At 41.2% G+C, this 24,206-nt stretch overlaps 1 protein-coding gene across 1 annotated transcript; it reads right to left on the bottom strand.

Moving 5' to 3' along the window:
* Positions 1-8,779: 8,779 nt before the first annotated feature.
* Positions 8,780-17,310, bottom strand: CDX4 (caudal type homeobox 4). Its single transcript, XM_027738848.2, has 3 exons — positions 16,887-17,310; positions 11,875-12,020; positions 8,780-9,428 (listed from the first exon to the last, which is right to left on the bottom strand). Exons 1-3 carry the CDS (start codon positions 17,308-17,310, stop codon positions 9,222-9,224), a joined length of 777 nt encoding a protein of 258 aa, XP_027594649.1. The 3' UTR covers positions 8,780-9,221.
* Between the last annotated feature and the right edge of the window lie 6,896 nt (positions 17,311-24,206).

A 24,206-nucleotide genomic window follows, 5' to 3' on the forward strand; every position in this document is an offset into this window, starting at 1 on the left:
TATCTTTCGGTGTACAAGGAACTCGAATATATACACTACCGTTAGGCTTTATAACTTACCCCCCCCCCCCCCCCTTCCTCTCCCTCAGGAGCGCCGGGGGTCACGATCCGGCGCGAGGCGCTGCTGAGGGAAGTTGTATTTGTTGGTTGTAGTGAAGCCGGAATAACCTTGTGGAATTTTAAACTACTTTTCAGAAGTTCCCTCTAAGCCTTCAGTGTACAAGGAACCTGAGTATCTATACTATCGTTAGTGTTAAAGCTTCTCGCACTTCCCGCCGCCCCCCTCAGGTGCGTGCGCCATTTCCCCCCGCAGCCCCTCAGGCGCTTTCAGCCGCAAAGGAAAACTAAAGAGGGTCGTTGAAAGCTTCAGTTCCCAAGGTATTATTCTCTAGCTTCACCCAAGTGAGAAGAGGTTTTTGCCAGCCCTCGGTTGCCGGCTGGGCTGAGGGCAGCGCTGAAACCTGAGGGGGCTCTGTTGGCTGCTGTGGACACCCCCATGTTCAGCTTGGGCAGAGCTGTTTAAAGGTCTCCTGCAGACCTGTTCTGCCCAAGGAAGGCATGAAAAGCCCCAAGGAATCCTTCCGTGTCCGAAGCATTGCTTGCGGGTTGCACAGAGAGAGGGAAAGGACCCTCTCGCCCGGCTCCCTCAGACTCAGCACTGATTTCCCCTCCGTCGAGCAGTGACCTCCCTTCAAGAGGTACCGGGTTCATTTCAGGGCAAATCAGGCTAAGATCAACACCTTCACTGTGTCTGCTCAGAGAGAGGGAGCAGGAGTCGAGGTTGGAGCGAATTCGCAGCCCTTCGGGTTGTGCTGGAGGTGGAACCGTGGCTCATTCCCCTTCCCCCTCGGGGGCGCGAGGGGTGGCTGAGGGAAGGGGGGCGAGGTGCTGATCCTCCTCTTTTTAAACCCCTTTTCCAGGTGTATTTCTGTGGCGATTTGAACAAAACCAGCCCTGTAGTGCTTCCGCTTTTTCCCCGTTCATTTTTCCCAACTCGCGGCCGAGGGAAAGGTGAGGGAGGGTTTGGAGTTTTCCCGAAGGTTTGAGGTGGTTGCCTGGAGTTTGGTGATGGGTTTGGAAAGAGAGTTATGTGCAGGGTGGTAGAGTGGTGAGAGAGAAGAAAATCCACATAGGAATAGCAAAATTGGTGAAAAAAACCTCTCAGAATAGCCCCGCCCCAGCACACAGGTGTAAATTATTGAGGTAATAAGCACTTAATTACTCTCCTACTGCAAATGGAAAGTAGCCCAAAAAATTATTGGTGCTTGTAATTGTAGTAGAGGAATGAAAAATGAGATTCCAAAGGGGGGATTTTGGCCTGGTGGGTTTTATTTTATTTTTTTAATATTAGTGTAGCTACCATAAAGCATTGGGTCTGGTATGTATCCAAATCAGAATTCCTGACCCACAGCTACTGTAAGGAAGGAGCTCACCTCCTCCTACACTAGAAAAATTGTCTCCATCTCTGTCTGCTGTTTTCAGGAAAATACTTCTCTCATAAATCAACTTTAGTGTTTTACAGGTGTTTCTAGACCGCAGCAAAATGCAGATGACTTGACTGTGAAAATTTTTGCTGCTTCCCAAAGCAAAATTTTATGAGCTCCAGTTTTATCAGTGCTCCATGCTCTTCCTTCAGCACATTATCTATCTTATGTGGAGCTGCAGGTAAATCATACTCTAATGACTTGAGGAAAAAAAGAGACAAGTTGTTATAAAATGAAATTACGTGTTCTATGTTCTCCCATTTTTGTCAAAACACTTTTCTCTTGTTTAGTGATGAATACTGTCAATATACTGCAGGAAAAGTAAGTCATTGATCAAATATTGAAAATACATCCCGTTTAGAAACCTGTCAAAAAAGAGAAAATTATTCTATACCTGAGGATCTGATATTTTTCCACACATCTTCATCTTTATGTAGATTATTGCTGTTCATAACCCATGGAAATAAAATCCTGAAACTACTGAAATAAAGTTATATATGGGGTTGTTAATAAGGTACTGGCCTTTATTTTACTCTCAGTGAAATTCCAGGTGTCTGCTTTAACTGATGTAAAAGCCAAAAAGGTAAATCTCATAACTGAGAACACAGGAAGAAATGATAATTCTGATGCTGTGCATTATAGGCTTGAATATTTAGTTGAGATCATCTTAATTCTTGGCAGCTTTGGTGAAATACTCATGAGAAAGGTAGTTATATTTAAAATATAATCACAGGCTATGTAACCTGATGTCCTTTTGGCCAGTGTTTCCTATGAGAAAGGGCTAAATGCAAGCCTTTGGGTTCAAAGCTACGTGCTTTGTGAGCAGAAAAGCCAGACAGCTCTGGGTCTACTTCATGGAAAAGTTAAAACTCTTGTTCCTGGTTTATTGTGGAAGCATTTTCCATCACTGTCCCTGCAGAATGCTAAAAAGAATTATGAAAATTAATTGCTTTCTCTTCTTCATGGTGCTACAACATTTCGTTTTTGCTCAAAGCTTTGTCTGGCTGCTGATTTTTATTAACCTTGCTGGTGTCTTTCCATTTCTTAGACTCTTCTGACCTGGTGAGCAAAGAGTTTTTACAAGTGCTTCTATACTCAAAGGAATAGTTTGAGTAGAGGGCCACAGGTAGAGTTTTGAACTCTTACCCAGCTAGATGTGAAATGCATCCTCTTAAATAATTAGAGTAAGGTGTTTATAAGATATTTGGTATCTTTTTCTGTGTTTAGCTAACTACTGGTGTCAGTAATTCTTATTTATCATCACTATTTCACCAGGACCGTGGCTTTGCAGTGCTCCCATTAATGGAATTGTGAGTGCATCAGTGGCAGGGATTTCTTGGCATGGAAAAAAATAGAAAAGATTTCTTGACCACTTGTAACAGCATCTCTGTAACCACATGAGTTAAGAGACCCTGCCCCATCTGCTAAAGGATGTTTATGTTCGTGTGTTTTCATAAAACTAAAATGACAGTGGCAGTGATTTCGTTGATATAAAGTGTTTGGATTTCAGAATAGGTTCCCATTAAAATGCCTCTCTGCTGAAATGAAGCTGTTTTGAGGGGAAGGATAACTTAGTGACCTTCTAAACGCTAGAAACCCAGAGATAATGGTAAAGACAGCCCTCATATTCAGGAGAGCTTTCTAATGAAGTCCAGCAGTGCCGTTCAACATGACTAAATGCTTTGGAATAGCAGGTTGCCACTGAGGTGTCTCACTGACTTTTGGCAAAACTGGGTCTGTACTGCACAGAGCTCAGGAGGGTAAGGGACTTAAACCTGTCTCAGTGCTGTCTGACTGTGTGCTCATTGCTCTGCATAACCTTTGGATGCCAAAGGGAGAGAGGAAAATCCTGGAACAGACAGCTGCAAGTGGCTGAGGAGCAGTCCACGGCCTGCTTTTGGGAATAAATGAGAGCAGAAGAGGCAGCTTGGGAGGGCTTAGGCTGGAATTTCCCATGGTCATGACACCATGCCGTCCTGGAACGATCAGCTTTCGCTGGGATAAGCACTGACTTGGGATGTGGATCAAGCCCGTTAAGAAGATTTTTCTAGAGCCTTTAGGATCCACCTTGGGTGCTATAAAACCAAGCTCACTTCCCATTCCTACCTATTATGTGTTCAATTTTGTTCAAATAAAAACCTCTTGGAAATTTTAGAAGGACGAAAGAAATGAGAGAGAAGCAGTGTGTGTGCCAGAAAGGGAAATAAACCCCAGGGCCTTGGGCAAGGATTGACCACTTTAGCATTAGATATGACAGTGGTGAGATTCAGGTGTCAGGGAGAGGTGTGGCAAACAGGGAGCCACCCAGCAGCAGGAGCAGGTTTCACTGAAGAGCCTCCATTTTAATGCAACCTGTGTTCTGATTTAATAAACAAGGTCCTGTTCCAGCCATTTCAATGGATGTTGTGCCAGGAGGGCACGTGTGACGGATCAAGGCTTGAAGTCCATTAGGTGCTGAACAGGTGGGACAGCAATTTGCTGAGTTGAAGGGTGAAAAGAGCAAGTGTAGAGTTTTGACACAATATACTATGTGACCCCTTTCTGGTGAGTGAGGGATTAGCAAACCACAAAAGGAATCTCTTTAATTGGAAAAGGTACTTTGCTATACCAGCTACATGTTTAACATCTTGTGCTTTTTAAGTAGTAGCTTGAAGTCAAAGTTCAGCTGAAGTTTCAGTGGACTTTTTTTTTATATGTTTGTGTGTTCTCTCCTGTAGGAATGATGACTGTGGGTAAAAATAGACCATTTTAGAAAAACACCTTTTGTAACCCATGCCTGTGTTTGAAGTATGTCTGCTGAATATTGGGTTTGAGAGGTAAATACTACAGGGAATTTTTTTAAGCCTGATTTATCGAACTTTATGGCTTCACAGGAGGAAATATTTACAAGTCTCATTTCAGTACTGTTTTAGGAGGCTGCTTATTTGATGAAACTATTATGCCATAAAAACTGGGTGATTTGTGGAGAGATGATGGGCTCTGGCAGTGTTTATCCACCCAAATCACTTCCTTTCTTGGAATCAAGTGTTCTTATGTAGAGCATGAAACACAAAAAGAGAGCAGGAAAGAGAGGAGATAAAGCACAGTATTAAATAGAAGCTCTACTGAGAGAAAATAAAGTGAATGCTAATGGGGGCCTGAGAGAGTCCAAGTCTTCCAATGTATTTTTATCTTGTTTGTTCCATATAAATCCCCACCAGTCATTCTTCAGAAGGAAGGATATACAACAAGTGATGTCATATTGGCTGCCAGAATTCCCTCATTTCCCACACTTGTGTGTTTCAACAAAGGAGGAGGTTGTTGGATGAGAGGAATATACTCCTGGAGTTTGGAGAATGTATTTTAAGTCTGGTGGACAAACCATCATGTTTCTCGATCAACTGATACAAACTCTTTTCCCAAGCTGAGTTGCATCTCACGGCAAACCCACGTCATTTTGCTAAGCAATAGAAATGTGTAACTCATTAGGCAAATTTCGATACGTTCGATTGCTGAAGGAAGGCAAGTCAAGAGTGATGGGAGAGGTTTAATGAAATTGAGTTTGTGACACAAATATTCTGTAGTGTCTAGGAGGTTTTGGGCAGGGGTGTGCAGCTCTGTGCTGCTTATACTGAAAATGCCTGATGGAGATCCATTTTCAAAAATAATCTAAGTTTCAAGAGGTTGTCAGGTTTCTGATCCAGGTTTTTGCTTGACTTGTATGACTACTACAAGCAGCCAGTTAGGTGTTTAAGTTATGGTCTCTTCTCTGCAAATTGATATTTTAAATATCTTATAATGAGGTCCTTTCCAATTTCTGGTCTAAACTATCTGTCCTTACTGTAACTATGGACAAATCTGTATTTTTCTTTATTTTCTCCCACAGATCAATATTTAGAAGTTAGTTAATAAAGCCAGATCACTGTGGTGCTACACTGAGTGTCAGCATGAGCACTTTGTGGCAAATTGTTCCTTCTTGATTAAGTATTTATAGGCAGTGGGACTGAGAAGGGCGATTGTTGCCAAAGCTTTGGCACCCCTACAGAATTCTCCTAAGAATAAAGATGATTCAGATAAAGGCCAGGAGGGATTTGCTGGCTGCTGGAATCAGACAGTTGTGTGACACAGAGTTCTCGTTTGATATCAGCTGGTGTTCCAGTGGCTTGCTGCTCTGCAAACTCCAAACACCAACCAAACAGCTGAATTTAAACAGTGGGATGGTTTTCTATTTACATAAAGGGAAAAACACAGGAAACTCAGAGAGCTTGGGGAAGGTCCCCACTGGGTGAGAAGGGTGGCATTTGATTTATTATTATTTTAATTGCCTAACAGTGCTAAGGGAGAGTCTAAAGTCCCTGGAGAAGCCTTCAAAGGGGGAAAGATAAATATTGAAAAATGTTATTTATAGCCTTTAGTGTTTCACCCATGTAAATACAAAAATGAAATACAAGGGCTGATCACATCTTCTGAAGTTTCTCCTTCGCATAAGCAATGCTGAAGAGGCAAACACAGCTGCCCAAAAATAATGGCAAGGTGAGGCCTTTGGCTGTGTGTCCTCCACCCAACTGCCTCTCCCGGCCCTCGTGTTCCCGGGCTGGTGTTGGCAGAACGTGAGTGTAGGATGGGCTCCTGTCAGGCTCTCCCGTGATCCATAATGGGCATTGAGACGTGCCAGCATTAAGTGCTCAATTGGATTTGATTTGGGAATAAGGGCTGCAGTCAGAGACAGAGGAAGGATTTTCTGCTTTCAGGTTCTTACCATTTCCCCTCTCTATGGCCTCCCAGCCTCCTGGTGTGGAACTCTGACTGCATGGTTATCACCCTCCGATCAAGTTTACTAAAAATTATTCTGATCAGTCCAAAAGTGTTTAATTTTCTTTCCCTAGATTATTTTGAGAAACAGCTGTGTTGCTGCACTGAGACTGAAAGGGATGTTACGATCTGGGTGGGGGTACCTGTGCGCAGTACAAGTTAGGGGGAATAACTTCTTATCTGTCTCAGTCATAGCCAGAGAAGATAATCCAATACACTTTTTAGGCTTGGACACCATTATCTAGTGCATGAAAGAGACTGTGTCCCCCAAATATTTATTAATGTATGCTTTGGAAAAAATTCAGGATGAAGATCATGAAAAAGGAAAACACTTTTTATTGACAGGATTGATTTTAAACATGCCATAGGAGGTGCTTTGTATCCCATTCCAGCTCTGGTTTGACACTTAAAATAGGCTCATTTTGAATGATTCCTCAGTGGACTGTGGTTGTTTTGAAGTCAGTGGCTCCTCTGTCCAGTTTGTCAGGGCTCTGGGGTGTTTGCTGCCTGCCTGGCCAGTCACACAGACTGCAGCTTCTTTAGAATGTGTTGTATGTGAACATGGTAAATAACCACGTCAGATTTGTGTCTCAGTTTTGACATAAACGAGAAGGAAAGAGCAATCTGAAGTTAAGGAAGCATTTTTAGCATGCAAACATAATAAATGATGTGTTGTGTGTTAGAGCTCCACACTTGCCATTCTTTCTTGTTGTTATGATGACCGATCCCAGAAAAAAACCCGAAAACTAGAAGAAAGTGCTCTCTCTCTCTCTCTCTCTCTCTGTCTCTCTCCATTCCTGTGCCACCAATAACCCTCAGAACAGCCCTTCCCTGCTCTCCACAGAGATGGACTTTCTGGGGAGCTGGGCTTTGCATACCAAGGTAAAGGTACTCTTCCCTTTTTCTTGTGTATCTAAAGTATGAGTTTCTTGGGAGGTGATTTGATCTTGTACCTCCTTCAGGTATAGAAGTGCAACACTTCCATGACTCTAAACAGAACTAGATCTCTTTGTGGGTATTCTACAACTTGCTGCTCAGTCTCCTAAAATGTCCATCATCAGACTGGAACACCAGTGGGCAGATTTGGAAGATCCTGAATCAAAGCCACGCAGATAAAGTCTCAATTTCTCATCAGGCTGAGTTTTGTACCTGTTTATATACACAAGATTTTGTGTTTACAGTTTGTTTGCATTAAGATGCACCTATTTGTTTGAGCTATATGATAGGAGATTATTAGAAAATATATTGGGGAACCACCCACAAATGCTTACAGTGAGTAAATTCTTATCCTGTGTTACAGGATTCCTTCCTAGTTTAGTTGGAGACATGCCTCCAAATATATAATTCGGTATTTATTTTTGAAGAGGTTATTCTTGCGACTCTACTGATAGAGTTGCTTTCATGGAGTTACTCTTAACAGAGTTATTTTTAAATTATTGGGGAACAGTGAGACACATCTTCAAATATAAGTCATCTGGTGTTTGGAATGCAGATGCTGAGAGCTTTGGCAGGTTCTGTCCATATTGTTCAGTGCATTTTGAGTGCTCACTGAGACGAAGAACAGCAGAATTTAATCTGCTGGTTCTGAGAACAAGTTTGATATTGCTGAAATAAGTGATGCCTGACTTTTCATATGCCAGATAATGCTGATTTCTGTTTGTTTTCCGCTGTTTTCCCTTTTTATTACCTTTGCTCCTTTTGACCTTTTCAGTAATATTAAATTTTTCCAATAGAGCACTTAACTTGTGTGCTGTCAAAAAGCTCCCACTATGAAATTCCAATGAACAGTATTACTGTATGGGGTTTGGGGTTTTTTTTAGTGCTTTGGGTTTTCTTTCTCCTTTTCCCAGACTTCTAGATATCATTGCTGCCTTCTCACCTGCCAACATGGACTGACAATTAAAGCAAACCACACCATGAGCATGTTTATCCTTAATTTGTGCTCTTTCAGGAGTGCCCATGAAGGGAGCATTTCTTTGGTGACATTCCTGCACTTTGGGAATGCTGAGCTGCAGGTAACAACTTCAAAATAACACTGTCAGCTACTTGGGGGTATTTCTTGCCCAAAATAAGTGTCATATATAAAGTCAGTGGCCTAAGACTGCTAGTATTTAGCTTAAAATGTTTAGAGACATTAAGCAAATTCTTTATTTGCTTTTTGGGGGTTTGGTGGTAGTAACAGTCCTGTTCCCATTACATTTTTGCTCATATTTTTGAGCAGCAGTATATGCAGTCCTTGAAGATTGAAATAATGCTTATCTTCCAAATTATTTGGCATTTCCTAATGTCCATGAGAAATGGCTTAATTTCCTACAGTGGAACAGATCTTGGCAGGTTTAGTGTATTAGGTATCTGTAACTATTGCATCCTTGAATACAATGCCATAGGGCAAAGATGATTTGTGTTATTTAATTAAATGCAATATGTTGGTATAGCGACATTATTATTTTTCTTGAGTATTTAAATGTGTTTTGAATGTTTTTGTTGTTTTCAGAAAGTAGCATTCTTTTCAATACATGTAAGTGTAAATATTTATTAACATCTACTGTTTACTCTAATTATATAAATGTAACAACACAAACACACCCAGCTTCTTATATTTTCTGCAATAATACTCTGTTTTATAATCAGTCCCCTTAGTTCTCTGTGGGTATATGTGATCAGACTAGAACTATGTTTACTTGAACCTTTGTTGTCTCATTCTTTATGTCAGTGTCTGAAGCAAATTACCTGCTGTTCAAAGATATTGAGAGATGAATCTTAGCAGCACAAGTTCCCTGAGATTTCTGCAACAATTAAAATACTTTGACAACAGTCCCAGATCCCGTGCTCAGAAATCAGCTCTCTAGAGGCAGTGAAATGAGAAGGGTCCTTTGCATAAGTGAGTTTTAAAGGTGGGGAAATCCATTCCTGCTTTCTCTTTTTTCCTGTTTTTTTTTCCCTCTGTTCATTCTGAAACCATGACCTGGTGAATGTCACTAGGCTGTAATCCACTGATGCTGTGGGGAGGTGGGAACAGGGAGCTGGACAGTTCGGTGGGGCTCAGTGACCCCGAGTCGCTCTGGGCTGAGCCCCCGCTGCCATCAAACTGCGAGATTTTCTTCTTGAGCAGCTTCCTTTCCTTTGCCCGCCGGTTCTGGAACCAGATCTTCACCTGGGGCATTAGAAACGGCATCGGATTAGTGCAAAGGGCTGGGCAACCTTTTACAGCAATTAGAACTGTGAAAATGGAGAGAAGGTAAAAAACACTAGGAAAAAAACCCCAAAACCTCAAGCAAGGAAATGAACAAACAAAAAGCCCCAAAACACCCCCCCCACACACACAAAATGACCCCCCCTCGCCCTGCCATCAAAAACCCACAAACCAAACCACTGAATCTGTGCAGTGAAAACTTTTGGCTTTCCTCTGTGTTAATTTTCTGCATTATAATCAATAGAAGATTACTTTCTGTTCTTGGGCCTGGTGTGAAGGGAACATGCTGTGTTATATGTGAGAACACAGGGATCAACACACTCCTCGAGACTCAGAGACTCCCCAAGTTCATCATCCCGGCTTTGCCAGTGGCTGTGTCACACTTTAGGAAGATGCAATTAGGGAATAATTTTGAAGATTTCTTTATTATCTGTGTTACAGATTAATTCAAAGCCAAGTACTGAGGGTTCTTTTTCTTCACTTATGTTGTGAATGATTTCTGTGTGTGCATATATTCTTATGTGTTTTTAAAGCTTTGATTGCTTTTATTATGTATTATATATTTATTTCTCTTTTTTTATACCTATATTTTTCAGATACATACATACAGCCATGTGTATAACTAGATATCAGCATTATCTATTGACATTCAATTTCTCAGACTAATTGTGCAGGTGTAAAGACTCCTGTCTATTTAAAACCTGCTTTTAGTTTAAGTATTTATATTTTATTTCCTTATGTGAAAGTGTGAATGAACAGAAAGTTTGTGTTCATACTTAACAGTTTTTATTATAGCGTAGAAGGTGTGTTGAATACAATATGATAAAGTTGTGCCATTGCTTTGTATTCAAAATCTAATTATTATTTTCTATTTATTTTTATTACCTTACTGGTAATGGCATTAAGTAGCATTTAGCTTTGTCTGTCGTGAGTCCTGTAGAAATACAGATAAATTAAGTATTTTGTCTCCATTATACTTGAAGGAAACTTGCCAAAGGTTGGGTGGCATTAGGAGCAGCAGTGTAAAAAGAAACTGCTGAGTTTGTGCAGTATCTCTGGTGATTCCAGGCATGTCTGTGTTCTAAGTCAGCCAGCTTGCATAATATTAAGGTGCAGGCTTTGAATCTTTCATAACTGCAGTGCTCTGAAAAATTTCCAACGCAGCTCTGTCCTACTGTGTGACAAACTTTAGTCCATCCATGGTTTCCATTGTCACTGTCTGGGGCCGCTTGGAGTCTGCAATCTATGCACTCCTTGGGTCTGGGATTGAATGTCACTGCACTAAAATGTGTTCATGAAAATCCAGGGCTTGATCCTAAAATACCCTTGGTTATCTGTGCATCCCCACACTTCCTCCACTGGTCCCTCTCTATCCCATGCTCCTGCACAGACTGAATGCAAAGGCAGAGGAGGCCACTGAAAGAGAATATTTTAGACAACTGGATGTGTATATTCAGAAAGAACAAATGCTTGTAAAATACTAAAAAGAAAGATCTCTAGTTTGGAATTAGCTGAGGGCAATAATCTGGTTGCTAAATGAGATGCCCTATTCAATATCACCTTATCCTCCAGCTGTAGTTCTGAAGGGTTGGATCCAACAGTTACTGCAGAGCTGTGCTTTCCAACACAGGGATTTTAGGGAATTCTTATCCTGAATTCCTCTAGTCTTTGTGTGAGCACAGCTGACAGATCTGGGCCCTGCTCAGGGGAGTGTCTCTGTTCAGGACACAGATTAAATATGTACTCTATGTGAACAAATGCAGAGCTGCTTTTCAAGGAAGTAATGGATCTAAGTATGCCCTTGAACATTCCCTGCCTGGATAGTCCTGGCTACATGTATTTGTATAACAGTATCAAATGTGGCACCAAACTTTGCAGCCTAAAGCAGCCTGTATGTAGGAAGTTTGAACTACTGCTGTAGGTGAAGGACCTGTGAAAATGATAGCAAAAAGAGATCCTGACTTGAAAGTCCAGGGCTGGAAGAACCCCTTCAATATGCTGAAATCTGTGGAAGAATGTGGCCTGTGGGAGCTGTGCCAATACATTTATGACAAAAAAAGCCCATAAATATCTCATTTGGTTGCTCTTTGAATGCTCAGTTTTGATTTTCCTGGCTTACAGCTCAAATACATCCAATGCTTTGGATTTTTTTCCTGGCCATTACTTTGTGTGGTTTCAAGAAGAAATAAAGTTGTGAATGTCAGGACTATTGGGAACATAGCTAAGGTAACATGAAGCTGAACTGTTTAAATTCTATCTGTGGAGGAAGGTAGAAGGTAATTCTAAGTCCTTTGTGTAGTATAGATGAATTCCTAATGCTTCGTTACCTCTAACTGGAGGTTTCTGCCAAATGAACAGTTAATGTGGGGGGTGTGGTGTGTTCCCTGGGATGGAGGGCTCTGGGTACCTGTCTTTCGGATAGTCCCAGGTTTGCTGCCAGTTCTGACTTTCTCCTGATTGTGATGTATCTGTTGCAGTGAAATTCCTTCTCTAATTCCAGTCTCTGATGGTCTGTGTAAACAACTCGGTACTTTTCTTTTGTTCTTGTTTTACCTGTTTAGGAAAGAAATGTTATCAATATTAAGAAATATTAATTTGATTTTCCATAACAACTTTCAGACATCTCCAGCATTTTACAGACATTAATTAAACTACTCACATGGGATTGTTTTCTGTGGCACAGAGAAGGAATATGAGGTACAGGGTAAAATAAGAGAGTACTGGTTACCATAACTGTCTTTCCCTCTTTATCTCCCTCTCTCTGTAAACATACATTTAAATGTGAAGCTCTTAAGTGATAAACACCCTGAAGCATCTTCAATAATTCATAGCAGTACATCACTGGTGCTGGTTATATTAATCTCAAAGGGGTTTCATTACAGTGCTCACTGAAGGGACTTGTGTGTATTTGAGAGCAGAAATACCCAGAATTTCCAGACTGAAATTCAGTCACAATTTTAGTTGTACTGTGGCCTAATTCTTTACCTGAGTTGTTAAAGATCACTTCTCCAATACAAAGAAATGTCCTGCTGGAAGTGCTTTTGCTTTCTTGAGTGGCCACAGGACATGCTTATAAGCTTAATAATAATTTGAATTTACTTTTTCCAACAATGCCCAGCCTTGCAAGGTGCTGAGTGCCTGCAGAGGTATTCCTGGGGGTACTCTGGGCTGGGCTTCCCTTTGGAGTTGGAGGCAATTTGTAAGATGAGGCAATAAAATACTTGTAAAAGAATTTCAGGATCACCCTCTCTCTAATGTATAAAAGAACTATTCTCAGGTACATTAGATAAATACCATTGAGAGAAGCATTACTGAATGTTTAGAAGATATCTCTCATTTCATATAATTTTTAAACAATTCTTCATGCAATAATAATACAGAAAGATCAGTTTTCAACTTATTTGTTCTCCTTTGCACTTTCAACAGCCAAATAGATAGTTTTCCTTTTTTCTTCTGATCTTCTCAGTTTTTTTTGATGTGAGTTTTCTGGGACAAACTGTAGGACAAAGACTCCTTTAAAGTGATTCCCTAAAATCCATTGAGGTGTTAAGATGAAGCACACGCCACACAAAGGAGCGACAAGGAGATCTTATCAAGCCCCCCTTTCACATTCAGAACCACAAGCCAATTGGTTTGGAATTTACAAGCCCTAAACAAATGTCAGACTCTTTCATCTTAGCAGAGGAAAAAGCCACAGAAATAGATGAAGGAATATTTTTTTTTCCTCAGTTCTCTTTAAATTTGGACTGACATAGGTCAGACTGTGTTTATTTTTGTCTGAAAGCTAGAGGTAGGCATAGCTGAAATATGCAGAATTAAGGATATGTTCCCAAATCCTAGGCCAATTTGACTTCCAGCATAGAAGATTTTCCTGCCTAAATTTGCAGGACTAAAATAATCATCAAACCAAGTTTACTTTTTTCAAGGTACAAATTGTTGGGTTTGAAATCTTTGCCCTAAGTGATAGTTCTAATGCTGACAGTAGGACAGATATTCGGGTTCCTTGTAAACCGAAGGCTTAGAGGGAATCTTTGAAAACGGGTTAAAATTCAACAAGGTTATTCCGGCTTCACTATAATCAGCAAATATAACCATGATCTGAGGGGGTGGAGGAAAGGAGTAGTTTTCCCCATTGCCCTTGGTCATAAAATTCACAGAGCATTTCTTCTGAAGACAATAAAGCTGGGAGAAGGCCTCTTTATTTGCTGTGAAAATCATCACCCTTTCCGGCAATATAACTCCTGAAGAAAGGAGGGAGAAGGAAGAGACAAGGCTGCATATCAAAGCAAAGCAAAGTGAAGTGTTAAAAGGGTCTGCTGCCTCAATATGACAGATCGGCCTCAAAACCTCAGACAATGTAGGCCACTGCAAAATAGATGCCACAACCAGTTTACAAAGCAAAATAAATTAGCATTAGAGCAGAGACCTGGCTTTTTTCCTGCTTTTCTATTTTGCTTTCTGTCTGTGTTTCTGCTGTGATGTAATCTGAATTACTTGGACATCACTGCTTGTTTAAATAAAGACATCAAATGTGTTGGATATAGTTAAAAAAAATCTAAGGCTGAGCACACAACATATGAAAATAATGTCCTTTTGTTAGTCCCCTTAAAGTCCCTTCTCTTTCTGAGAACGGCCACTACCAGATGAAGTTTCATACGGAGCTTTGGAACCTGTTTTCTAGGCCCTTTCAACACCTTCTCAGTAGGTCTCATGCTTTGAAGGCTCACTAGCTCTCAGAAATACATATTTTATATTATTGATCACATAGGGTTTAGAAACTAATTTGAAGCTCTACTCTTGCACAGCTGAAGTTGATGAGGCATTTTATCATAGATTTTTAGTGAAAACAGGCTCAGACTGTCAGGAATTCTTTAGATGTTCTTTTCCTCACTTTGATAGCCTGACTGGGAGGATACCTTTACCAAGCCCACTTCTGATGTTTGGGTTTTTTTTGAATTTCTTACTGCCTCATATATTTGGAGTGTCTGTGTGCTTGAAATAAGAAAGGGATTGGTTCTGAATATGCAGTTATGGTCTTTAAGACAGAGGATTTCAAATACCATTTTATCTGTTGAAAGGACATGGTACTTCTGCCTTTGTTGTTTCATCCTGAAGATTGACATGATCAGATAAATTTTCATTTCACTTTTCCTGCAGTTGAATTTTTTTTTTTTTAATAAAAAGCTGAATACGAATATTGAATCAGAATGTAGTGTATTTACTAGAGCCTAAATAGAGAGGAAAAAAATTCCCATTAACATCCACTCCCCCCAGATAATTCCTCTTGCCTTTAGGGCAGAATTTCAGGAGGCTCCCTGCTCTAATCAGATGTGTTTTGATCTCTGTTATTCCTTGCTGCTCACACACATCCATGTGAGTACACACCACTGGTGAACTGAAGAGCAGACACATATTTATACATATAAATACATTTGTAGGGTTTAGGGCTGTAATTCTGGAATTAGAGAGCAATGAACTGTATCAAGCAGCGATAACACTGAAGGAGAGGAGCCAGTAGCTACTTTATAACATGACTGATATTATGGCAATAAGGAAAACCAGAGAGCAAAGGTGTTTCAAAGAGGGGTTATAATGGCATCAAGTCAGACATGTATAATTTTAGCCTTGTGGTTTGTTTGAATTTCCTTCCATTTATCACCATTTTTTCCGTGTCAATATTAAAATTTTCCTTTTTTTTTTTTTTTCAATCACCAATGGAAAGTCAAATCTGTTTGGTACTTTTCTTGTTTTGGACAGTTACCACATTTGTGCTTTACTCTGACAGTCCGGGGGCTGTTGCCTGGAGCTCACTTCCGTGAAGTCCTGAGCTGTTTTTAACACTTCAAAGGCAGGGAATGCACAGCCTCGGGACATGCATCTATTGATGGGCCCTGTTTCACCTGTCCCCAACGGTTCATAAAGTATTGCAGCCTGTGTGTGAATTCTGTGTAAGTGCTTTGCAGACTAGAGATAAATTTAGGCCCAAAACTGTGTCTCTGAATCACAAATATATTTTATAAAGTTGAACAAGCATGCGAGAAACTTTTCAGTTCTTCCAAGTCTGTGCAATAAGTGTAAAGCAAAGATTTAGATTTTGAAGTCTGTGTTACCGTTTAAGAATGACAGCACATTTAAAATTCAGTGGCAGCATGACACAAACAGGGCTCCCTCATTGACATTCAGTTGAATTTGGTCTCCACTCAAGTCTTGCATCACTTCTACACCTGGAAATCTCCAGTGATGTTAATGAAGCTGCTGTGATTTACATGAGGGGGGAAAAGGGACTATAAACCCCCCTCGCTTTGAGGGCCTTGGTAGAGGCTCCAAGTGGAAGGATGGCCTTGTGATATCCCAATGTTCACTGGGCATTTGATATTTAGTAACAGTGGCAAAACAGTGCCAGTCTGCTTTATAATTAAGAAACAATTACCAAGACTAATTTTGCTCCTGAGCAATAACCATTTGAAGGAGGTTTCTGTCTGAAGCAGCAGCACCGATTTTCTGTGTCTTCTAAGATTGCTCCAATTGTAATTGCTCTGCTTTCTTTGGATCATTTTCTTTGATGCTCCCTAACACACACTTACTACTTTTAACCTTAACAATAGATTTAGCAAGCCTTGCTACACCCAGTTTACACCTTGGGAATATACATGGAAGGGTTCATCTGGAGGCAGCTTGTGACAAGAACAGGCACATCAATGAGTGGCACTTGCAGGAAAATGAGTTTTAATTGTGTAATTGTGGCAAGCTGCAAAGTTCTGGTATGTAAGAAAAATATGTAAAACTGATGTGAAACTAAATGAAGAGGAAGCTTAAGTGAGGAGTTATGTGATCTGCAAACAAAATAGTCTGTGCTGATCATTTGAGTCAGATTGCCTCTCCAGGAATATTTCTTTTCACTAATAATTCTGGGTAGAAAAAGAAAAGGCACAAGACAACCAGCAGAAAGTTGTGTAATTGCTACAGTTGGATCAGAGCACATAATTTTCTTTCAAATTATTGAAATTATTTAAAAAGGTCAACCTGATTTTATATTGATATTTACCTTGCGGCACAAAGTAATTCGATAGTATTTTTTGCCTGTAGCTGTTAAATGTTGCTGCTTTCATTGCTCCATAACACTTTCAAGATTATCATGTTTTTCACACCGAGTGCTTTACAGAATGTTCCAACAGGAGCTGTGGAACCGCATCCATGTCTGACGCATCCATGTCTGACCACACCAGCCATTCAACTACAGTAACCACAGAAAGCCTTCATGGGGAGAATGTGAAACTAGCACAAATTTAGTCAAAACTGCCTTAAACAGCAGTAGGTGAAATAAATGCCGTACATGACCCACCAAGCCCTGTGCTTCAAGTAAAGTTAATTATTTGTAAGAGCAGCGAGAGCTGAGGTTGAGGTTGGATCCGCACTTACCAGTGGTGTTGGCTTGCACGGTTTTCCTCATCCACTCGTAGGAGCTGTGCCTGTGGCTGCTGGGGGAGCAGTGCTGGGCACTGCCGGGCTCTGCGGGAGGAGCCCCCCCGGCCCCGGGCTGCAGGGAGCTGTACTCGGCGGGGCTGTAGGAGCCCGGGGCGGGGGACGAGGCGCTGAGCTGGGCAGTGCCCGCGCCGGAGGGGCCCGGCCCGTACGCGTTCCAGTCCTCCCTCTGCGGGCCATAGTGGGAGCCCCAGGGCCCCGGCGGCTGCCCGTGGGTGTCCAGGGCTGGCACGGGGTGGTATCCCATGTACTCGGGGTAGGGGGGTGCGGACACGAAGCCCTGCCCTGGCAGGGTGTTGGCAGCCCGGGCAGAGCCTGGGTACATGCTGCCGTCCTTGTCCAGGAGCGGGCTCACGTACATGGCTGGCACACACCTGGTCACAACATCCTGCTCTGCTGTGTTGTCTTCTGCTGCTCCAAAATATTTGTGTTTGGGTTTCTCTAATAATGCCACTCTTCTTGGAATCTTCTACTTCATCCTCTTTTATTATCCACTGTGTTACCAGGTGCTGGTGGTAATGGTTTACCAAGACCTTGCCTGACGTCAGCTCAACTGCTGCCTCATAATTACATTTACATTCAAATGAAGGGCTGCCCGACCCCACCTTTCTGCTGGTTCTGGTGCTTTCTCTTTTAGAGAACTTTTATCTATCCTATTATCCTTCCCTGATATTCAACAGCCATCCCAGTCCTGCAAGATGATGCAACAGTTGCTTGTACTTGTAACTGAAATAGTTAAGTAAATAGACATTTCTCAAAAGAAACTATAGTGGTAACTATCATAGCAATGTTTAACATTCAAATGATTCTTGTCGGAAACCTTTATTTTATGATCTACTATCAATCAACAAGTAAATCTGTTACTCTTTTAATTTGTCAGATACTAAAAAAAAAATCTCATTTTTACTTTTTAAGCAGTACAGTTAATTGAATAATTGTAAGTCAATAACTTCAAAATGCAGAGCACCTCATAAACAACATGTCTTGAATATAACTGTCTCAAAAGCTTTCCTGTCATTGTTGACTTTTGTAAGTGGTTTTCCAGCCTGGGAGACTTTAAAACTCTGACTGTAGGGCACATGTTCTCACTGTCCCCACACAGAGCGATTTAAAGAGATCCCTTCATCTGGTGGCCATTGCAAACTGATAAATTTGAAAAAGCAGACAATAAATCTTCTTAACAAAGATGGTGCCAGAAGTACAAAGAAAATGACTGTAAAGAGTAGTGAAAAAAGTCTTTGATTAGGCACAGTAATATTGTTGGCTTCTGTTTCAAGACAAGCTTTATCTGCCTGAAAGGAGGCTGATTCCTTCCTCTGGAGCTGCTGCCTGTGGTCTGCTTTCAGTGGTGGCAGCTTGGCCAGGGGAAAGCAGCAGGGAGAGACATCTGGGTTGTTAATTTGTGGATCAGAACTGCCTCGATGCCCCTCCGGGAAGCCCCTGGCACACAGTGCTCCGTGGGGCAGGAAAAAAGGATTCCCATGGTGTTTTACATCTCGTTATTAAGAGCTTGGTTTAAGGTGGGAGAACTAAAGCACACCTTAGGACTCCAGACTCGCCTCTCTGGGTTGTGGAGCTGCGATTTGTGGAGTGAATTGGCTGTATTTTTATTTTGGCTGGGTTTTTTTGCAATGAGCTATTTGTAAGGGCTATGCTTGCAAAAGAGGTGCAAATTACAATGAGTTGTTTCCCTTTACAAAGGTGTGGGTTTTCATTCAGTATCCTTTGTATTTTGACACTACTGGTATTCACACATCCCTTCTAATTCCAGCACTAAAGGATTCTAAGTGTGTACTTAAAGACAGGAAAGATACTCCTTTTCTGTTGGGTGTTGAGGGGTATTTTTGAGGGAAGAATTTTTACTGAGAAGTGTAGCAAAATATTTTTAATGAATTTTGCTATATTTACAAAATCCTGCATTAATCACTGGGATCCTGAGAATGTTGAGGAAATCATGGGATAGGACATAGAAAAAGTAAGACCTTCTGTAATTAGTGTACTATTATAAAAATAACACTAAAAATAAATCGAAAGAGACTCTTTATCCCTTCATCTTGAAAGAAAAGGACTTGTAACACGATTTTTGAAAGCCCACAGAGCTTTTAGTAGTGATGTGCACTAAAAAGAACAAAGAACTCCACTGAGCATCATCCAAATTGAACAAGCTGTGTTTCCTGTACTGGGATTGTCCTTGGACTCTTTGGCTGTTTGTGAGCCTTGTGAGCAGTTAAATTCCATGTATGGGTGAATGTGACACAGAGCCTTCAGTCACAGGCAGATCCACAGGAGGGAAGTTTCGTCTCCATCGACTGCATCTGAAATCCATTGGATTTCAAACATGGACATGGTTGCTCAAGGGTTTCAGATCAGACCCAGTGTTTGACTTCTAAGCCCCCCATTTTCACATTTCAGTGAGTGACATGGCATTTCATAGACTGCATTACATGTTGGTAACATTTTTAATCCTCTTCCTTTATGGGATTCCTCTGCACGTACCCCCCACCATTTCAGTATCGCTTAATCCTATTTTTTGTATCTCAGAGCTTTATCCTTTATACTCTGTTCTTCTTTTATCTTTTGATAATGCTCCTCCTTTCCCTTTCTTGTTTTGCCTGTTCCATTATCTGAATTTTCTTCAGATCTATTTCGATTCTTTCCAGAACGTAATTAGATCAAGATACTCAGATGGCAATTTGCTGCACTGATTTGATATCAGCTCACAATAGTAAGCTTTGAATAAAGCATTTTGTTTAAAGAGATTTGCATAGCAGGATAAGATTGCTGGGTAGGACTGCAGGTTGTTAACACCAAAGTGAGAATAAGACAACTGAAATGGCAACGTTCAAATGATCTTCTGCACCCTGACTCTTATGTCTCCTATTTTGTATGACAGAACACTGTGGGGATATTAAAGGAACGTTTGCCAGCAGTTCTGAGGTGGTGGCTGGACCCCCAGAAATGTCGCCCTTAGGGAGGTGTATTTGTACCTTTTCTGGGGTGGGTGATAACGGCAGAGTGGGGCAGATCCGTGTGGTGCTGCAGCAGCAGTGCTGTGCTCTTTGGCATTCTCCAGAGAGAGGGATTGTCAGGAAAACTGAACTCCAAGGCTCTTTTTCTTCTCCACCTCCTCAAATGCCAGGTATAATTTATCTCCTAAGCCAGTGTCCATGGGAGCTGCCTCAGTGGTCGTTGGAGGGAAGTTTTATGTGTGTTAAATCAGATGTACTTGGAGCTTTTTGGGGAAAAGACTTTCTAGTTTTCTAACAAGAGGTTGATGAAATTTCTCAATAATAACACACGTGGGGATAACCATATATAGGTTATAGGAGCATATATAGGAGCTATAAAGGGTTTGTTTGGACAGGCAAGGGAGACTGTACTCTATGGTATATAAGCTGTTGTAGAGAGTAGTTCCAACCTGGGTAATAACAACATAATCACCAACGTGCAATTAAGTGTTTTAATGACAGCCATTATAACTGCAATTTCAGCACTCCTGGGAGACTAAAACCTGCCTGTACAACAATAAGTTACATGAAAGGTGTTTATAACTGTGATAGTCTTTATTAGGAGCCCTTACTCATAAAGTCACTCTTCATTTCATGGAGATAAGAAGAAACTAATCTGTCTGTCTTTGAAGCTTGAAAATTATGTGAAATCTCTCTAATTTCTTAGAATAAAAGAGCAGGTGAGCTTAGTGTGCCCCATTCTGACTCAGGTGATAGGAACAGATGTTTGTTTTCTTGTCTCCAGATGACCACTCAAATAACACTTCAGGAACACCAGGCTTAAGAATGCTTCTCGCCCATCCCTTTGTAACTGCATGCTTGGAATTTTGAGGGAATGGTTAGTGAACTCTGTGTTGCTGAGAGTTCAGTGCTGCGTTTTGGATGTGTTATTGACCCTGTATTCAGGCTGGGCTTTGTATGCACTCTTATTCCTCCTAAAATTACTATTCAACTGTGTGAATCTTGAGGAAAGGTCAGTCACTGCGTGGTTTGCTGTCAGCGGAGGGCAGTTCTGTTGGGAAAATACGTGGCAAATGATGAAGGAAGGCAGATGGTTTTAAAATTTAGAACAGTTAAAGAGACCGCTTTTGCTTTTGCTGAAGGTTCTACAAATATAAAGCTTCTGAATTCTTTTATTTGCCTTTTTAATTGGGCTGGTTTAATATCCAACACCATAGTTTAGGTCTCATTTTCAGGGTTTGAAAGGCAAACATGTGCCAAACCACATCTGGCAGATGTGGCACAGCCCAGAGAGCTGAGTGAGCAAAGCTGAGCTGTTTTCACTTGCTGAACTGACCTCCTCTGGGGAAAAGTAAAAAGGGACATATCACTAATTTCAGTTCTGCCCTGTGTGTGTCTCTGATCCCTCAAGTGTATTTGTTTTTCATAAGATAGAAACAGAAGAAATAAAGATGCCAGATGACTGTGAAACTTTCCTCAGTGATTTAAATTTTAATTTCATGCTCTAAAATTTTGGCTCTTAACAAATCCTCTTGAAAAATGGAGAGTGACTGTTGAAAGCTGAGTGTATTTGCCCTTCTATGTACCTCACTATTGATTTTCTAACTGCTGCTAACAATGACTTATCTTTAATTTCTAAAGTGTTAAAATGTGTTTTATTAAAAGTAGTGTCAATGCACTTAATGTATGATCTGCATCAGTATTGCGTTTGCCAGGGAGGAATGGGCTGAAGCCAGAGCAGGTTCTGATAGAAATCAGAGTATGTCTTACAACTCCACAGCTGTGGCAGGAGTTCCATGTGAACCCCAGGGGACATCTGGGTGCTCCCTGTGAGCCTCCAGGAGCCCTTTGGGGGCGTTTCTTGCCTGAGGTTCCATAGATGTCGGTGCCTCCCCTGTGCCCTGCCTGCCATACTCTGGTTTATGGCCCTGCCAGACTGGCACTTCTGTCCCACAGATTGAACTCTTCTCACTCCCAGACAAGAGAGATTGTTGGCTATGGAAGGTCTCTCCTGCCTTACAGTGTCTGTGTCTATTGTGGCTTAGGAACCAAGAGCATCCAGAGTGTATCCTAATTAACCCTCTCCATTTACTGGGATACATCTCAGTTTTTTTTAGAAAATGTAAAAGGATTGTGCTCTTTGAGTATGAAAACAGCTGGCAAACATTAATCATAAACCCCGTGCCTATTCCTTCACGTAGTGAGTTCAGCACAATAATGTGTCCGGGCAGCAACATCCAGTGCCACCTGCAATGGGCCTGTGTGAATCATTGGCAGGGATGTGTCATCCCAGCACACGTGCTGGCTGGAAAGGCTTGGCTGGCAGTAAGCCTGGAGGGCACCAGCAAACCCAGTAAGGGTGCTAAAGTTGGAGTCTGCTTTTTAATTTCCATGGTAACATCCCGAATTAATGTATTTTGGAATCTGCTTCTTGGGTAGCAGGTGGCACAGCTCTCTCTCTGTCCCTCAATGACTGCATAACCCCTACACAATCACTGAAGGGTTTGGGGTTAGAAATAGCATTTTGAATTGTGTATCCTGCTTCCTTGCATGAAGGTTTTGTAGAAGGTGCTGTTTGCTCTGCTGCTTGTGATGTTTTTATACCATAGGGATCCCAATTCTCGCTGGGAAATGGGGTGTAAAGGTCAGCAAATTCCTCGGAAAATTGGATATTCCTTGATCGTTCTTTTAATCAGAATCAGGATTAAGGGCTTAGATATTCCTGTGATGTAGTCTAAGGTATGCTTTTCTTCTTCAAGGCACTTTGCTAACAACCAATCCATCTTCACAACACTCTGCTTTGGTGTCCCTAGTTTTTAGATGTGATACAAGTGTTAAGTTTTATGATACACCCAAAGTAATATCCTGAGGATTGGTCCCAGTATTCTATGACTTACAGTGCTGCACCAAAATCATTTCAGTTAATTTGTCTCCAGTTTTATGTCTCTCTTGTTTTTAATTATACACGGTACATCATCTAAGCAACAGCACTGCACAAGCTTCAGAGAGAAAAATGGCTTTCTTTGGGTTTTGGTGGGCTGCATTTAAAGGATTAAAGCACATTGGAAATACTTAGTTAGATGGATTGCTGGTAAGTTTTACACAAAAAAATCCAACTATTTAAAACAGTCACTGGCATAACTAGAAGGTTAATAATCTCTAAGGTATTGCCCTGGTTTATAGATACTGCTTTTGGAGCAATAAATTGTAACCTTTGAACATGTGCTTCTGCAAATAAAATCCAGCCTTATTTTGTGTACTTAACAACTTCTGATTGGGAACACATAGCAACCTATAGCAAGCATGCTTTCAGCAAACTGGAGCAGAAATGAGGCAGATCTTCAAAGTGCTCACTTATCTTCCTCAATAACTCTTCTACATGTAAACAAGATAAACCAGGTTGTTTTGCCAGATCCCCCTCTCTTTGAATGATGTTCAAAAAATTTTAAAGAGAAAGAAGTTGTGTTCAGACGTATTTCTTAAAGTTTTTCCTTGAAGTACCCTTTTTTCTTTTTCCTTTTAGAAATGTTATTGTAAAATTAAGCTGTGTCATGGAAATGTGATTAAAATAGGGAGCTCTGTACTTAATTCTGCAGAACCCTGGGGCCAGGCTGCTTTTAGAAGTTCTGCTAGAACTAGGGCCTAAATTATTGTGTATCAGTACAAAAGACCAACTTTCCCTCTGCATTCTTACCTTTTGAAAGTCTAAATCTGGAAATCTCAGCTGTTTTTTCTCTAGTCAGTCAGCACAATTCTGGTTAATTGGCCAGTGTGAGGTTGGTTCTCTTGAGGAACCTTTTGTAGTCTGTTAAGTTAAATCTGTGTGTGAGTGTGAAGCAAAGGTAACACCTCTGGCATTTCCCTCTGCAGACAGACTGGCTGTTCTCTGTATTTCCAGTGGATTCCTCTTTTGGGTACATCCGATGGAGACCACTCTGGGGAGAGCAGTGGTTGGCTTTGGATACAGATGGCAAATGGCTTTTGTTCCCAGGTGCTGTTTGCCGTATTCCTCTTTTCAGACCATGTGGAAACCAGTGGAGTCTTTCTGTTGCTGAACTTTGAGTTGCAGTTTCCTGCTCTGCCCTGTTTCCTGTACAAAGCTCCAGACTGCTCCCACCATTGTGACAGGAATGAGTGGGAATGTTACCATGGCCCCCATGGCTCCAGCTGAAGTTGAATTCTACTTTTATTTAGCACTGTCCTTATCAGAAAATGATAAATAAAATTAAGAACTGGTGAAAACTGCCAGCTCCCTGAACCATCCTGGTCTTACCATGCTCCTCTAATT

Source organism: Pipra filicauda, unplaced genomic scaffold, assembly GCF_003945595.2.
Source record: "Pipra filicauda isolate LSUMZ 115617 unplaced genomic scaffold, ASM394559v2 scaffold377_size797966_pilon, whole genome shotgun sequence".
NCBI classification, from domain to species: Eukaryota; Metazoa; Chordata; class Aves; order Passeriformes; family Pipridae; genus Pipra; species Pipra filicauda.

Excerpts from the sequence above, each read along its gene's own strand:
- CDX4 (XM_027738848.2), bottom strand. The coding sequence starts at position 17,310 with ATGTACGTGAGCCCGCTCCTGGACAAGGACGGCAGCATGTACCCAGGC. Across the intron at positions 12,021-16,886 it reads CGTGCAAGCCAACACCACTG|GTAAAACAAGAACAAAAGAA; the intron begins GTAAGTGCGGAT and ends TTTCCTAAACAG. Across the intron at positions 9,429-11,874 it reads TGGGACTATCCGAAAGACAG|GTGAAGATCTGGTTCCAGAA; the intron begins GTACCCAGAGCC and ends CTAATGCCCCAG.